The 17,467-nt window shown below is 34.0% G+C and overlaps 2 protein-coding genes and 1 pseudogene across 3 annotated transcripts; 1 reads left to right on the top strand and 2 right to left on the bottom strand.

Moving 5' to 3' along the window:
• Positions 1 to 1,592: 1,592 nt before the first annotated feature.
• LOC148543656 (secreted RxLR effector protein 161 pseudogene) lies at positions 1,593 to 2,252 on the bottom strand (annotated as a pseudogene).
• On the bottom strand, positions 2,249 to 6,474 carry LOC148543655 (uncharacterized; the record flags this gene model as incomplete). Its single annotated transcript, XM_088498617.1, has 5 exons — positions 2,249 to 2,978; positions 3,180 to 3,563; positions 4,341 to 4,499; positions 5,111 to 6,354; positions 6,397 to 6,474. Coding segments are annotated over 5 exons (2,595 nt in total), but the record flags the coding sequence as incomplete, so codon positions are not given.
• A 1,871-nt stretch (positions 6,475 to 8,345) lies between these two features.
• On the top strand, positions 8,346 to 15,955 carry LOC107614880 (TMV resistance protein N-like). 2 transcript variants are annotated; one of them, XM_088498381.1, is made up of 8 exons: positions 8,368 to 8,954; positions 9,709 to 9,899; positions 10,173 to 10,828; positions 10,938 to 11,240; positions 12,619 to 14,151; positions 14,919 to 14,984; positions 15,470 to 15,548; positions 15,773 to 15,955. In XM_088498381.1, exons 1-7 carry the CDS (start codon positions 8,455 to 8,457, stop codon positions 15,500 to 15,502), a joined length of 3,282 nt encoding a protein of 1,093 aa, XP_088354507.1. In that variant the 5' UTR covers positions 8,368 to 8,454; the 3' UTR covers positions 15,503 to 15,548; positions 15,773 to 15,955. The 2 variants fall into 2 exon arrangements, with proteins under 2 accessions (XP_020966524.2, XP_088354507.1); XM_021110865.2 differs by having other exon boundaries at positions 8,346 to 8,954; positions 9,709 to 10,828.
• The last annotated feature ends 1,512 nt before the right edge of the window (positions 15,956 to 17,467 follow it).

Here is a 17,467-nt window from a genome sequence, read left to right as displayed (position 1 = left end):
TTGATATATGAGTTACAATCTTTTGCAATTTCAGCCCCAAAATCAACATTGTAATATTGAAAATTTTTGTAAGAAGCATGCCATAGGGTAAAGCATTTTTGGTACTGACACAAGCATGTATATGTCTCACAAGCAAGTAAGCAAAAGAAATGGGAATTTTTGAAAGAAGTGCATACAAAACCAGTGTGTCACAAAATGAGACACGTTGAAAAGAGCCGCTCTGAGGCAAAATGATGTGATTTACAATCCGATGCAGCTAGGCACGAATTGGACCAAGAAACTTATGAGTAGGGGTGTTACCTTCAAGGAGAGGGATATTGATGCAGACAGTGCTTAATTAGGGCATCAAAGTAAGAGACATTGAGCGTTTCGTCCCACTTACCAGAGGTGTAGACATCAGGTCCTCGGTCCTGGTAATCCAAGGCTTTGCCTAGATGATATTTGTCAAGAATGATCACTTTGCCTTTAACAAAAGAAGCGATTCTCCCTTCTTTGTAGAACATGTTGCTATAGAACTGTTTTACCAAATCAGGGTAAATTTTCTCTTTGATGGACAGGATGGGAGTCCAACCTTGACATGCAAACAATGGGGTAAAGTTCAAACCTTTCCTACAGAGTTTGTCTAGATTGACAAGCTTAGAGGGACAGAGAGTATGCTTGTAAACATCTTTACAGAAAAACAGATAGTTCATGAGAGATTAAAAACGGCGACGATCAAACGACTCATTAGGAAAATCAGCATAAAAGGACTTGTAAGCAATAGGATTGGAGAGTCTAGGTTCAGCTACAGGACGAAGATGAAAGTCAATGACTGTACCGTGAGTATGGCGACTCTGAGTGGGGGGATTCTCTTCGTCTTTATGAAGAGGCCTCTTGCCTCTAGAGGAACTAGGTTTGGATGAACTAGGCTGAGAGGTATTTGGCGGAGGAGGAGGAGAAGGGCGAGGAGCAACGCCAGGGCGGTGAGTAGTGGTCTTAGTACGGGCCATGTCAGGAGAAGGGTTTGGTGGTGAAGGAGGTGAAGAATGAGTGGGTGATTGAGATGAAGAAGAGTGTGTGTGATCAGAGCGGTGGGTGCCACTATGGGAGCCTCTGCGGGCTGCTCTTTTCTTTCGTGCCATATTTATAGAGCACTTGTTCGAAGAAGATGAAGGAGTGGAGAGTGTAGTGTGAATCGATGTATGTAGTGGGGAGTTAATATAAGCCTGGAGGAGTGGAAAGGTTGAGTCTTGGAATGGGGATAAAAATGCAAACTTTGAAAAAGCATTGAAAGTTACAGCTGTAACCTTCGTACGTTTAAAATAAAAGGCGAAAAGGATAACAAAAAAATGGATTTGAAAAATTTAAATGAGGCCCAAAAAGAAAAAAAAAACTTTTTTTTGAGAAAGCAATGATGAAATGGGCCCAATGGAATCAATAAAGAAAGCCCATATGTCGTGAACTGCTCCAGCACGTGAGTTCCATCATTCATTATAGTCAGGTGTGATTCCAGTAGCTTCATAGTGACTTAAATGAAGTTTACTCATCATCTGCCAAAAAAATCTCACCACGATTTATGAGACAAAACACAAAAGATCTCATTATCAAAGTCATTAAGAAAACAAAGATGAAGCAAGAATGCCCAGTTCAGTTCGTAACCTGCAGAACCTCTCCTTTATCAATGGTTTGGTGAAAATATCAGCTAGCTGACCTTCAGAGTTAACAAACTGAATATCTAAATTTCTATTTTGCATATGTTCTCTTATAGAATGAAATCGAACTTCAATGTACTTTGTTCTTGAGTGCAAAATAGGGTTTTTGAAAATATTAATAGCACTCATGTTGTCACAAAATAATGGAATATTAGAGACATTCAGTTTATAGTCAGCTAGTTGAGTTTTCAGCCATAATAATTGAGAACAACAAGAGGAGACTGCAATATACTCAGTTTCGGCTGTAGAAAGTGCCATTGTAGCTTGCTTCTTGCTAGACCAAACAATGAGAGATTTCCCAAGAAAGCAGCACATGCCACTTGTGCTTCTTCTATCAATCCTGTCTCCAGCAAAATCTGCATCACAGAAATCCACTAATTGAAATGAATCAGTCTTAGGAAACCATAAACCATAATCAGTGGTACCAAGCATATATCGGATGATCCTCTTGACAGCTGAGAGATGGGACTCTTTAGGCTTTGATTGAAATCTTGAACAAACTCCAACACTTTGGATGATATCAGGCCTTGAGGAGGTTAGATACATCAAAGATCTAATCATCCCTCTATAGCGTATCTCATCAATATCTCTACCATGTTCATCCTTATCAAGCTTGATATTAGGATGCATGGGGTTCCTATTGGCTTAGCACAGTCCAGCCCGAATTTCTTGACAAGTTCCTTAGCATATTTTTCTTGATGGATGAATATGCCTTCAGCAGTTTGTTTTATTTGCAAGCCTAGAAAGAAGTTGAGCTCTCCCATCATGCTCATATCAAATTCATTGGTCATAAGCTTAGCAAAATCTGCACACAAATCCTCATTAGCCAAACCAAATATAATATCATCAACATAAACTTGCACAAGAATAAAATGATCATGATAGTTTCTAATAAATAAAGTGGTGTCAGTGGCTCCTCTTTGAAAGTTGTTTTTCAATAAAAATGAGCTAAGCTTCTCATACCAAGCTCTAGGAGCTTGTCTTAAACTATATAAGGCTTTAGCTAGTTTGAAAACATGGTTAGGAAACGATTTGTTTTCAAACCCAGGTAATTGAGCCACATAGACCTCTCTATCTATTATGCCATTGAGGAAAGCACACTTTACGTCCATTTGGAATAGCTGGAAGCCACAATGAGCAGCATATGCAAGGAGCAATCTGATGGCTTCCATTCGAGCTACAGGTGCAAAGGATTCATCGAAATCAATCCCTTCCTCTTGATCATATCCTTGAGCAACCAATCTAGCTTTGTTTCGGACTATGGATCCATCTTCACCCAGTTTGTTTCTGAAAATCCATTTAGTGCCAGTGACTTTATTTCCATTTGGGTGAGGCACTAATGACCAGACCTGATTTTTCTCAAACTGCTACAATTCCTCCTCCATAGCTAACACCCAAGATAGATCAGCAAGAGCTTCTTGGATGTTTTAAGGTTCAATCTTTGTTAAAATATCTAAGTTGTTGGATTCAGCTCTTTTCAAAGATGACCTTGTTGAAATACTTTTGGAGGGATCACCAATTATGAATTTCTCAGGATAATTTTTCAGAAACTTCCATTCCCTGGGCCTTCTGATTTGAGTTGAAGATTCAGGTTCCTCTTGATCAACAATAGCCTCTGCATCAGTGTTTTCAGCTGCGACAGGAGATAATTTCAAATTGTCTCCTGTAGAATTGGAATTTTCGCAGCGAACAGGTGCAACTTCATGAGAACTTGGATTTTGTGGAACTGGTTCAGATTTCTTTGGTAATTCAGCTTCAAAACCTGGACTATCATCAATGCAAACACTGGGAACATTGTTAGACTCGCAGAATGTGACATGCATGGTTTCCTCAACAGTTTTGGAGTTCTTGTTATAAACTCTATAGGCCTTTCTATTTGTGGAATAACCCAGAAAAATGCCTTCATGTGTTTTAGGATCAAAATTTTCTAAATTTTCTTTGATATTCAGAATGAAACACTTGCAGCCAAACACATGAAAATAACTAAGATTGGGAGGATGCCCTTTCCAAAGTTCATATAAGGTTTTCTTCAAAAACTTCCTAATGATGGTTCTATTTAAAACATAGCAAGCCGTATTCACAGCTTCAACCCATAAGAACTTGGGAATTTCATATTCACATAACATAGCTCTAGCCATTTCTTGTAAACTTCTATTTCTTCTTTCTACAACACCATTTTGTTGAGGTGTTCTTGGACAAGAGAAGTTATGTGATATGCCTTGTTCATCACAAAAAGATTCAAAGTATTGATTTTCAAATTCTTTACCATGATCACTTCTAATTGAAACAATTTTTAAACCTTTTTCATTTTGAATCTTTTTGCTGAATTTCTCAAAAACAGAAAAAGGCTCATGTTTATGAGCAAGAAAGAACACCCAGCCAAATCTAGTATAGTCATCCACAATTACCATGCCATAACTCTTTCCTCCAAGACTTTGAGTCCTAATTGGTCCAAACATATCAAGATGCAACAACTCCAATGGTTTCTTAGTAGAGACATCTTCCTTGGATTTGAAAGAGGTTTTTATTTGTTTTTTCATTTGACAAGCATCACAAATGATGTCCTTATCAAATTTTATATTAGGAAGACCTCTAACTAAGCCTCTCTTTACAAGCTTAGAGATTTGGAACATGCTAGCATGTCCTAACCTCTTATGCCACATCCATTTTTCAGATTCCATTGAAGAGAAACAAGTTACATTTTGAACTTTTAGATCATCTAGAGTGATACCATAAACATTGTCACTTCTTTTGGCAACAAATAAAACAGCCCCTGTTTTCTCATTTATGACTCTACAATCAGATTTCCTAAAGGTTACAGCATATCCAAGGTCACACAATTGACTTATGCTCAATAGATTATGCTTTAACCCATCAACTAAAAAGACACTATCAATGCAAGTTGAAAAATCTTTGCCAATCTTACCAATGGCAATTATTTTACCTTTACCATTATCTCCAAAAGTGACAAACCCTCTATCATACTTGTTGAGTTTAATGAAGAAAGTATCTCTTTCGGTCATATGCCTTGAACATCTACTATCAAGATACCACATGTCCATTTTCTTCTTGGATGTAAGGCAAACCTGCATGTTCTTCAACTAACCTTAGGTATCCAAATCCATTTAGATCCTTTGATGTGAAATCTTCTTGGTTGCCCAAGAACATTAAAATTATGAATAATTTTATATAATTTACTATCATTACCAAAAGACTTAAGAAAGATGAAACATTGAGAAGGATCATGACCATTTCTATTGCACTTGTAGCAATGATTCTTGCCCACTGATTTCTGAGGTTTGCTGAATCCTTTTGGTTTGAAAAACTTGGAAGAGGAGGATTCATATTTTTTAAAGTTTGGTTTGAAAACAGATTTATTTTCCTCTTTGAATCCAAGTCCAGATTTTTCAAACCCAAACCTTTGACAAGCAAGCAGTTTGTTCAGATTTTGAGAACCTTGAACAAGCTTTGCTAAGTCTTCATTCAAATTTTTTATTTGTTCATTCAGCTTTTTGTTTTCAGAAATCAAATCAGTGGAAGCAGTAACTTCATGCTTGAGTTTGAATTTCTCTAATTCAGCTCCCAAAATGCTATTTTCTTCTTTTAAAAACTTTTCATTACCAGTTTTGTTAGCCTTAACCTTTTTCAAAAGAAGATCATTTTCTGTCCTCAATGCCTCATTTTCTTTCTTACATTTTGCATATTTATCCAAGAGTTTCTTAGAGTTCACAGAAATGTCTTTGATAATGTAGTATAGTTCATCAATAGATAAGTCAGAGAGATCTACCTCATTTTCATCATTATGATCTGCCATCAGACATAGTTGAGCTTCTTGATCTGAGCTTTCTGAGCTGGTGTCGTTCTCTAAGTCCTCCCATGTTGCCATGATCACCTTCTTTTTGTCTTTCTTGGATTTTTCGCCTTTCTTAAGTTGAGGGCAATCTGACTTGAAATGACTGGGTTCTTTGCAGTGATGGCATATGAACTTGACTTGATCTTTCTTGACGTCTTTGGATGAAGAGCTTCCTTTGCCTTTGCTTTTGTATCTCAGTAGTCTTCTCATTTTTCTTACAAAGAGTACCATTTCTTCATCTGAGAAACTGTCATCAGATTTTTCTCCTTGGGCTATCATTCTTGATTTTAGTGCTATACTATTCTTTTTGTCATCTTTGTCTTGAGACATGTGAGTGGTTTCATAGGCCAGCAACTTGCCTCTTAACTCATCATAAGTGATTTTGATCAAATCATTCCTTTCGAAGATGGCTGTGCTTTTTACTTCCCATTTCATAGTAAGACTTCTCAGAATCTTCCTTACTAGAGTTTCTTCAGAGTAGTTCCTTCCCATGGCGTCCAAATTGTTGATGATTATTGAGAACCTTTCGAACATTTGATCGATGCTCTCATCCTCCTTCATACTGAACATTTCATACTTCTTTATTAGTATGTCAATTCTGATTTTCCTCACTTGCTTAGTGCCTTCATGAGTGAGTCTGAGCTTGCCCCATATTTCTTTAGCCGTTTTGCACCTTAACACTTTTCTAAACTCTTCGAAACTGATTGTGCAGTGCATCAGGTTGATTGTCTTAGCATTGAGTTTAACCTTCTTCTTTTCTTCATAAGTCCATTCGCTGTCTTCCTTTGCCACAACTTCTCCATCAGCATTCTGTTTAGTGGGAACATCTGGTCCGTTTAGAATGATCTTCTAGATGTTGTAGTCAATCGACTGCATGAAGATTCTCATTCTTTCTTTCCAGTAAGAGTAGTTGTTGCCATTGAAGTAGGGAGGTCAATTATTAGGATACCAATTGATGGTTCTAGTTGAACTTGAGAAGGGGGGTTGAATCAAGTTGGCTTAAAACTTAAAGTTTCAAACTCTGTTTAAGCAGTAGCTCGAGTTGCAGGAGATTATTTGAAATTATCTCATACACAGAACAAGTAAAGAGTAGGGAAGAGAAGATGAAGACCAGCATGTATCCTGGTTCGGATTCTTTGTGCAATGAATCCTACGTCCAGTCTCCACCACAAACCATGGTGAAATTTTCACTAATCATTCACAGATTACATACACCAATACTATTGAATTTCTCCCTAATTCAACTAGTATCTACCCCCTAAGCTTTCATCACCTAAGCTTAGCTTCCCATAGTGCTGTCCCAACTAGGAAGGGGAATCAAACAGATTCAATCTCCCCAAGTGCTAACCCAACTTGGTAAGGGGAACTAATCCTAGTTCAAAAACTAAAATTACATCAGAAATCAGTGGCTCTTTTGCATCACTCTTGCCTTTTCACTCATTGGCTTTTCAACCTCACAAGATTAGCCTTTTCTCAAAACAGAAAATGACACAAGATAGCCATAACAAAAAGATCAGAAATTAAGCTTGAGTAGAAGAAAAAGATTCCAGCTCTGTGTTAGAGATGGTACTCTGAGTGTGTGCTCTCTTTTTCTTGCTTTTAAATGATGGAATGAGGCTTATTATATATCTTCATCTTGCCTTCATTTTTGCCTCTTCTATTTTCTTGTACCAGTTGCTCGTTGGAGCTGTCCCTGCTGGCATGCAGTGCTTTCTTCATCCTGCTTCACTACCTCTGCTATCCGAGGAGCTCGACCACTACCTCTGTTGTCCTTTGTTTTTCTTCCTTCCTTGGTATGCTCTCTTTTTTCATTCTGCTCCATTTTCTTGCTGCTGCTGCTCTATGCAAGTTTGTGTTTTACTTAACCACGATCCAAGTATTGCTCAGCTGATGTCCTTGGGTTAGTGGGTGTCCTAGTGTCCTTTCTTGCTTTTACAGAGCCACATCTGTCCTTGTTTGATACAACTGTTCCCTTATAACATTTGACAAAACATATTCATTTAATTGCTGAACGGTGCTATGAGGAACATTGGCTCTTTTACATGGCTGAAGTATATGGTAGCTTTGGGCTGTGAAAAACTAATTAATGGGCCTACCAGAATAAAACATACATTAAATAATATTGGACTTTTAACCCAAATAAATATTTGTCATCATAAATTAACCCAAAATGAAACTAGACTTAACAATTTTCACATTATAATTATTATTCAGATATTTCCATTTTTATCAGAATTAAAGTTATATTATTAACTAAGAAAGTTTTCAGGAATGCAATTTCAATTTGAAGATACTGTTATCTTGGTGAGAGATAGTACCCCAAACCATTTATACTATCCTCTTTTGTGAGTAGCAATGTAATTTCAAGGCTCCTTCTTTGTATATTGTTTTGGACCCACACGGAAAAGAAACAAGGTAAAAGTTCCTTTTCCATCAAGCTTGTGCTCGAGTCTTGACTATTGTGTGCCGTGTAAGCAGTAGTAATAATTGAATGAAAATACTAAAATATCAATATTTTTAATGGAAAAAAAAAGAAGTTAATTAACATTAATTCAATATTTTAATTTTAAAAACCAATACAAGTCTCTGTTCAGCGATCATTTTAATAATCTTTATTCTCCTCGCTAAGTCCCGCAACTACGGTTACAAAGAATTAGCTACGATGGAGTAGACACACATAGATACATTTGATTTGAGTATAGTAGTGGTGTAGTGAGAGGGCGATGGAGGTAGCTTCATGATCATAATTATATTTATGGACCCACGCGGAAATTCAAAGGATGGTTCCTCTCACTTTCTCGACCACTTCACATGCATTTGCAGTACGTGAGATAAGAAAGAGTTGCTTTCTTATTAATTATTCCCCTCTTATGCCCACTGCACTCATCACTTCATTACCATCATACACACATGTCACTTTCAGTTGCTGCTGCTGCTTCTTCTTCTTCTCAAGCACCTCCCACTCATCGATACGATGTTTTCATCAGCTTCAGAGGGGAAGACACGCGCAAAGGATTCCTCAGCCATCTTCAAGCCGCTTTCCGCCAAAACCAAATCCAAACATTCAGAGACGATGACGGCATGGACAAAGGAGGTCTCATCTGGGACGAACTTGTCGACGCCATCAGAAACTCAAACTTGTTTCTTGTTATCTTCTCCAAAAACTATGCATCCTCTAGGTGGTGCTTGAAAGAGCTGGTGGAGATCATGGAACGCAAGAACAATAACAATGTAGTGATTCCAGTGTTCTACAGAATAGAGCCCACACATGTTCGCAAGCAGAGTGGAAGTTACCGCAGAGCTTTCGATAAGCATGAGAGATCTTCGGAGGACCGTTGCCATGTGCAACAATGGAGGACTGCACTCACTCGTGCTGCCAATCTTTCTGGCATCACCTTTGATGACCACAGGTAATATGACCTTGTTTTGCTGAATTTGTAAAAAAATATTTATTTTTGAGTTTTTTATTTATATTTAAATATTTTATATAAAATATTTTTTTATTTATCAAGTATGTATAGATATAATAACATAAAAATATTATGTATTTATTTATTATATAAATTTTTGTTTTAGAAAAATTAAAAAAAGATATAAATTATAATTTTTTAAAAAATATATTTTTTTATCTTTTCAGTATTTTTATTTTTATTACTAAAGTTTTGTTAAATAAGTTAAAATTTTTTTTTTTTAAACTTGAATACAGTCTATTGTTGTGTTTGTTTTGTTGTTTTTTCTCATCAACTCAGCTTGAACTTCAGGATTTTGTCTACGGTTTGTAATTGCTTTCTCAAGGATAATAATAATAATAATAATATTTAAATTAGTATCTTTAATGTGAAAATATCATTTTTTGTCTAAAGAAGAAACACCTCAATGTCAACTTCAATGCTATATAGCAATGGCAAAAGAATATAAAAACATAAAAATCTAATAATAAGATCTTCGGAAATCGTAATATTCATTATGATTTTACATTGAAATCAGGTATATTGTTCAAGATATATTGGTGCTACACGATATTTTTTTCAAGATATATATATAAATTTACTTGACTAACTTAAAGAGAGTATTATTATACTCCAATTTAAATAATGGATTGTAAGGAACTATATATGTTTATCCATTTTAACTTCCATCTATGCTGTGGTTATCTTTTGCCAGGGTTGATGAAGCTAAGCTAATTAGTGAGATTGTAAAAGCAATTTTGCCACATTGTCTGAAGAAAAAGTGCTTCATAGATGGACTCAACAGACCTTTTATTTGTAACACAAACTATACTCGCGTTGAATCTTTGATGAGACGCAAGATGGAGGAGGTTTTTGTGATTGGAATTTGGGGTATGGGCGGTATTGGTAAGTCAACCATTGCTGAGGCTCTCTTCAATAATTATTCTTCTCAATATGAAGGCTCTTGTTTCTTGTCAAATTCAAGAGAATTAGGAAAGCCATGTCTCATTGACATATGCATATGCAACACAATTCTTTCCCAATTATTAAACCAAGATCTTCATATTACCAATATTGGAGTCCTAGACTCTCGCACTAAAAGTAAACTCAAGAAGAAGAGGGCTTTGATTGTACTGGATGATGTGGTTGATTCGCCAATTGCAACTGATTTGGTTCCAGGTTTGCGTACTTGCCTATGTTCTGGTAGCATCGTCATTTTGACAACAAGGGACAGGAATGTGCTTACAAGTGGAGGAGTTGAACAAATTCATGAAATCAAGCAAATGAATTATGGAGACTCCCATAAACTTTTTAACCATTATGCCTTTTCTGATTCCCATCCCAAAGCAGGGTATGCTGAGCTAACAGCTAGAGTCATAGATTATGCTAATGGCATTCCATTGGCTTTGAAAATTTTGGGATCATTTCTTCGCGGCAAAAGTGTAGGTGAATGGGATAGTGCATTGAAAAAATTAAGGAAGTATCCCAATGCAGATATTCAAAAAGCGTTGAGGTTGAGTTATGATGCATTAGATGATGATGAAAAAAACATCCTTTTAGATGTTGCATGCTTTTTCCACGGGCATAAAATGGAGGAAATAACAAGAATATTAAATTCTTGTGTTTTCTTTGCAGACATAGGGATAAAAAGTCTATTGGATAAGTCTCTTATAAGTATTTATTCAAATGGTCGTTATAATAAATACATAAAAATGCATAGTTTGATACATGAAATGTGTTGGAAAATCATTCATGAAGAATATAGCAAAAATGGTGGTCAACAAACAAGACTATGGAATACCGAAGAAGTCTGCAATATTTTCCAAGATAAAAGAGTAAGGAAATCATACTTTAAGGTTTGGTCTTCAAAGATGAGTGTATATATGTATGTATCAAAATATACGTGGTACTAACATTGTATTGCATTGCTTTTCAATTTTTCAGGATGTTCATGGAGTTGAAAGCATGACTGTGAATATGAATGAAATTACAATAGATCCACGTATAATCATCATTGCATTAAGGAAGATGCTAAAGTTAAGGTTACTTGCTTTAAGAGGAAATATCAACATGGATCTTGAAGGGAACAGAGTGTTTCTAGAGGATTTTCAACTTCCTAATGACTTAAGGTATATTGAGTGGAATAAATGCCCACTTAAGTTTGTGCCGTCTATTTGTTGGCCTCAAAAACTTGTTCAGCTTTCTATGCGAGATAGCAATGTTCAAAAACTTTGGGATACAGCACAGGTAGGATCATGTTTATATTTCTCTTTATGCTTTTTTGATACTTTTGTTACATACTAAAATAAAGATTGATAAATTATAAAAATTAGTTAGTATATAAAAAGCGAAATTTAAAAAAAAAAATAGAGTAATTTTGATATAAGTAATATTAATTATGGGGCGTTTATTTCAAGATTTATAATTTATAAATTTACTCTATTATGTAAGATTAATTTATTCTTATATATTGTAAAATATTCTTGCATGCTAATTATTTCTTAAAAAGTTATATTTTCATCATTAAAAAAGATTGAGAATAAATTTTTATTACAAAAAAAAAAGTAACTATAATATCACAGAATAATTAAATAAGTTTTGATGAGAGAACAAAGAGTATTTTATAAGAAGAAAATGATAATAAAGTATATGACTTATTAAATTCAAATGACATATATATAAAAGAGATAAATTTAGACTACACCCAATAATTATTTATATATTTATATATAGCCATCATAATTTTTTAAATTAAAACAAAGAACATAATTGGTTCTCAATAGACAATAGTTTCTTGTCATTTAACATTTTCTTGTTTTGCTATATCATATTAATTCACTTATGTCATGATGCAATGCTTTCTTAATCAAAAAGAGAGAATAAATGTAATAATCAACCACATCAAAGGGTTTTCACTTTGGAAAGATTTTTGCCCCAAATGGATTTTTTACTCCTATGTCCTATGATTGTATATAGATGATGTTTAATTTGAATTAACCAACAGTATATATACTAAATACTATAATCAAATCAAGTTTCATATTCTAAGTTTCGAATAAATTATCTATTATTTTAATTTTGTAATGGACAACTAAAAAAATTCATATGCTCAATATGCTTTTAACTAAATTAAATTTCAAATGCATTTTATACCTATTTTAAAAATATTTAGTTGTATTGATTAGCTAGAAACACTTTTTTATATAGGTGTAAGAATAAGACAAGAAAAAAATTGTTGAAAAATATAGTTAATTATTCTAAAAGTATGAAAAACTTATTGTCATTTAATATTTGATATTAGGTGTGTAATAATTTATAAAATTACAATAAGTGAGAGTGTAATGCATTAAACAATAAAACAACACTTTTTTCCTCCACTAGTCATGTATATATGTGTTTGGGTTATGCTACGTAACCAATAATTTTTTTAAACAATATGAACAATAATCACCAATTAAATCAAAATACACTACATCTCTAAATTACTTACCTAAATCTTAATATTAAAATAACTATCTGCATATCTAATAAAATGAATATTCGATATATCCATTGTTCACATTGTTTAGTATTTTCATTTTCTACTTATACTTTTTAGTGTTAACATGTTTGTTGGGATTGATAGAATCTACCAAGTTTGGAGTTTATTGACCTCGAGCACTGTAAACGCTTGATAGAGTGCCCAAATTTAGCAGGTGCCACGAATCTCAAATTAATATCATTCTGTGGCTGTGAAAGCTTACAAGATGTTCATCCATCTATTTTCTCTCTCCCCAAGATTGAAAAACTATATGTGAGTTTTTGCACATCCCTAAAGAGGCTTTGCAGTGACTACTGTTCTCCCTCTCTTTGTGGCTTGTGGGCCACCGGTTGCTCCAATTTGGAAGTGTTCTCAATCCCCATTATGACTCATCATTCCAAAATCAAGTTACTTTTACCATCAACGGCTTTGACTGAAGTACCATCCACTATTATGCATCTCAAAAATCTTGAATGGTTTGCTTTTAACATCAGTTACTCTCTTCAAAAACTTCCTTTAAACTTTACCCCTAAAATTGGACTTATGGATCCAATAAAATATGAAGACGACACATGCATCATGTTAAGTAGAATATTCCCCACCCCTGCCTTTTTGTCTCTCAAGCAATTAATTTTCCACAAATGTAAGAGCTTGTCTGAACTCCCATACAACATTCATGTCTTACAATCATTACAAACATTAATATTGGATGGTTGTCATGTCATTACAAGTTTGCCAACAAGCATTAAGAATCTTCAACAGCTCTTTGAGCTTATGGTCGTTGATTGTGAAATGCTTCAATACATACCTCCACTTCCCCCATCTATTATATACTTTAATGCAGTAAGCTGTAAATCTTTGGAGGAAGTCTCAAGTTTAACCAGTGAACCATCCAGAGAACACTATGCATGGTTTGGATTCCATAACTGCACAAAGTTGGATGATGATGCATATGAAGCAGTTTTGAAAGACTTGAAATCCAGGATACAACTTGTGGCAAATAATGATGGATATTTGCATAATGGTAATAGATTCTGCTACTATTTACCAAGTAAAGAGAGCATAATTAATGAGTGGCTCCCTGACTACTACTCTAGAGAAGCTTCGATCATTGTTAAAGTTGCTCCAGATCACAAGATTTCTTCTTATCTTGTTGGCTGCATCTTGATTTCTCAATACCAATCTTGCAAGCTTGTCGAGAAAGAAGTGATATTTGGATGGAAATGCTACTTGGGAAAGAGTTGCAACGAGTGGGAATGGATCACAACTTCTGGCAATAGAGCACTACTCTCGACTGCTTATGTTGCGATTCCATTTGAAATGGTATCAGATCATAAGGTAGTATGGTATGATGGAGGTTCCAACGAGATAGCGGAAGCAATCAAAGAGAGAAGAAAAGGCACCACTTGCAATACTATGCTTAAATTTGAGTTCTATGCAAATACAGAAGATAATGAGGAAGTAGTGATAAAGGGGTGTGGGATCCATTGGATGCATGTCCATGTCAATCATGATGGAGAGATTAGTCCAGATGCCAGTGATGAGGGCTATGAATCTGATAGCTTGGAGTTGGAGGATGAATCCGATGACTTGGAGTTGGAAGATGAATCTGATGGCTTGGAGTTGGAGGACATTGAGGTAATGCTTCTAATACTAATCTCAGTAGTTTTCACACGTTATTGTTGTATTCTCAATTGTTTAGTCTAGAGATCCACAACAAAAATTAAATCATTCAATATTGATTTTGGAATATATATAATAGTAGTGAACAAAAACACAGAGTTAATGAATTATCTACGTGCTTGAAATTTCTTTTTATTTCTTCTGCACAACCTAGCTATAATTTTTTATTGTTTCTCTTACACAAAGCTTCTTTGCTTCAATTTTATAGATATATATCCTGCAAAAGTCACTACAAGAATTACAAAAATCAAGGTTTACTATGCTCTTCTTTACCAATTAAAAATGGACATGTTAACATTTGTTGTTGCCTAGCAAGTGTTTCACTTTCTCAATAAATTTAAATCACACAAATGATAATAATGATTTATGGAAAAGTTTAGGGCCAGCAATTTTATTAAATTCTGGCAAGTATGTAACCAGCAAAGAAAAGTGAGCCATTGGATGAAATCTTATACCAATCTCACACCATTAAAACCATCTTGATGGCTATTTGATGGGTACAAATCACAAAAATTGATGCCCCTAGCATTCCTCTTTTAAAAGTTATACTATTTATGAAATAAAACATTTTCGCTATATTGATGTTTTTGTTCATGATGTGTTGTCAATTTTATACCATAGTATATTGTTTGATATCGTCCTTGTTTGTGTGGTTAATTATCGTATTGTAGTAATATTGTATCAAATGTGGGGGATCATAAGAAATTATATTGTTGTCACAGAGTCAGAGAAAAGAGAACCGAATAAAGAGTGAATTTACGTGGTGGTTCCAAAGATTATTACTACTGGTAAGTTGTCCAATTATGTTATACTTGATGAATTTACTATTTCTTGAGCAGCTTACTTTTTATATTATAATGGAGTTGTTTTAATATATGGTCTCCTATTATAATTGTAATTGTAGTCGCAACAATCAATCAATATTTTAGTTTATTTTTTAATTCCACTTTTTATTTCTTTTTTACCTTTTTTTTTTTTTTACTTTATTGATTGATTATTAGTTGGAAGAAAGTTAGTTTTCTAACAAAACCCAATGTTATTGTTAATTTGGTGATTATCATATTGAAACCTGCTATGTCACTGTATGTAATAGTATATATATCATAACTTCAAACATACTATAATAGAGTTGCAATATTAGGCTGCAAATATATTCTAATTCAAATTGCAAGAAAAAGAAAATTATACGACATAAACCACAATGCGTATTCTTGTAAAAGCTACAATATCTAGAATCTCTACAATTAATTTTATGTTATCGATTTTATAACAGTGTTGTAGAGCAAATATCGAAGAAGAGATATAGAGAAATATCACTCCAAAACAGAATAATATCTTCCTGTTAAATGAAGGTACAGTAACTCTCATTTCTTTTGCAAACTAAGTGTTATGCAATATCTTTCCTTTTTTTATGTGAACTTTGTTTCTTTTTTCTCTTCAATTGAGTTGGTCTGTGATTATAAAAAAGTAAAGAGAAAAGAAATTAAAGAAAGTATAGCAGTGGATGCAAGGTCACGTGTCTCAACTCATATATATATGTTTCTTTCTTTTAACTTATTTTTTCTGCCTTCTACAGAGAACAACATATCATATGAGAACTCCATCCAATACGAAAGCTTCTGTGGGGAACACCTGTACTTTCTTTAGTTCATTATTGTTGTAATAGCAGTTGTCTATTTAGTCACTTTGTAGCACACTTTCTCTGAGAACACACCATTACTTATTTTTGCTCATTTGATTTTTGTTCAATTTCCCTGTCAACTCGGCAGTCTAGTTTAATTTGCATATTGCTTTTGCATTGGCATTTTCACTCTTTGTTTTATATTCATATTAAGATATTATCTATTACTACAAGACAGGGTTTAATGATAATTGAGTCATGAAGGAAGGCCATATAAATAAATATTATATTATACATACAGCATGTCATTATTTCAATACAATACTTAGCTTGTTTGCGACGTAGGTGTGGTCACCATTATGCATCTCAAAAGTCTTGAATGATTCGGTTTTAACATGAGTTACTCTCTTGAGAAGCTTCCTCAAAACTTTGGCAACACAATTGTACTCAGGGAGCCAATAAAACATGAACACGACATATACACCCCTGCCTTCTTGTCTGCCAAGGAATTAACTTTTTTGTAATGTAAAGTTCTCTAAACTTTCAGACAACATTCATGTCTTTCAATCATTACAAATATTATCAATACAGAATTGTGATGTCATTACAAGTTTGCCAGAAAGCATTGGGAATCTTCAGAAGCTCATAACTCTTTTAATCTGTAAAATGCTTCAATACATAGCTGCTCCACTTCCCCCATCTATCGTGTTCTTTTGTGTAAACAACTGCAAATCTTTGGAGACAGTCTCAAGTTTAACCAGTAAACCACCCAGAAAACATAAGGCATTCATTAGTTTCCATAACTGCCCAAAGTTGAATGATCATGCATATGAAATCATTTTAAGAGACTTGAAATCCAGGATAGAAATTGTTGCAAATAATGATGGATATCCGAATAATGAAGAAAAGAATGATAATATATCCTTCTACCATTTGCCAAGTAAAGAGAGCATACTTAACGATTGATTCCCTCACTACTACTCTACAGAAGCTTCGATCGTTGTTGCAGTTCCTTCAAATCACAAGCTTTCTTCTTGCCTTGTTGTCTGCATGCTACTTTCACAATACCAATATAATAACCTTTGGAATAAGCATATGATATTTGGATGTGAATGCTACATGGAAAAGGGTTGCAACGATAATCCTTTACTAATATCTCGTTATTTTCTTTTTATTTTTTCCTCTTTTTTTTTCCTGCACAACTTTCACATACTTTCCTTTTCCTAAATAGTTCTTCATAGTTTCTTACTCTGTAAAGGTTAACCAAGCTTCTTTGCTTCACTTTTATAGATGTGTCTTGCAAAAGTGTGGCACTTTGTAATATTCATCCTTTTTAATATCAAAATAAGTTAAAGGATTTAATTCTAATATTATATGATATTAAAGTTCTCCATATTCTTGTCTAATTATATATAAATGAATATATTAACATTTGTTATTGTATCGAAAGTATTTTCAGTTTAACAATAAATATAAATCACAGAGATTATTATATATGACTAAAAATCTCTTAAGACCAATTAAGAGTATCAGTTTAATTTTATAATGCAGTCCTATAGTTGACATCGTTTGTTTGTGTGGTTAATTATTGTATCATAGTAAAAATGTATCAAATGTGTAAGGAAGTTGGATAATGAAAAAATTATGTTA

The sequence above is a fragment of the Arachis ipaensis genome, chromosome B9 (assembly GCF_059453495.1).
Source record: "Arachis ipaensis isolate K30076 ecotype BB chromosome B9, ASM5945349v1, whole genome shotgun sequence".
Taxonomy (NCBI): Eukaryota; Viridiplantae; Streptophyta; class Magnoliopsida; order Fabales; family Fabaceae; genus Arachis; species Arachis ipaensis.
This window is presented reverse-complemented; position numbering and strand designations above follow the sequence as displayed.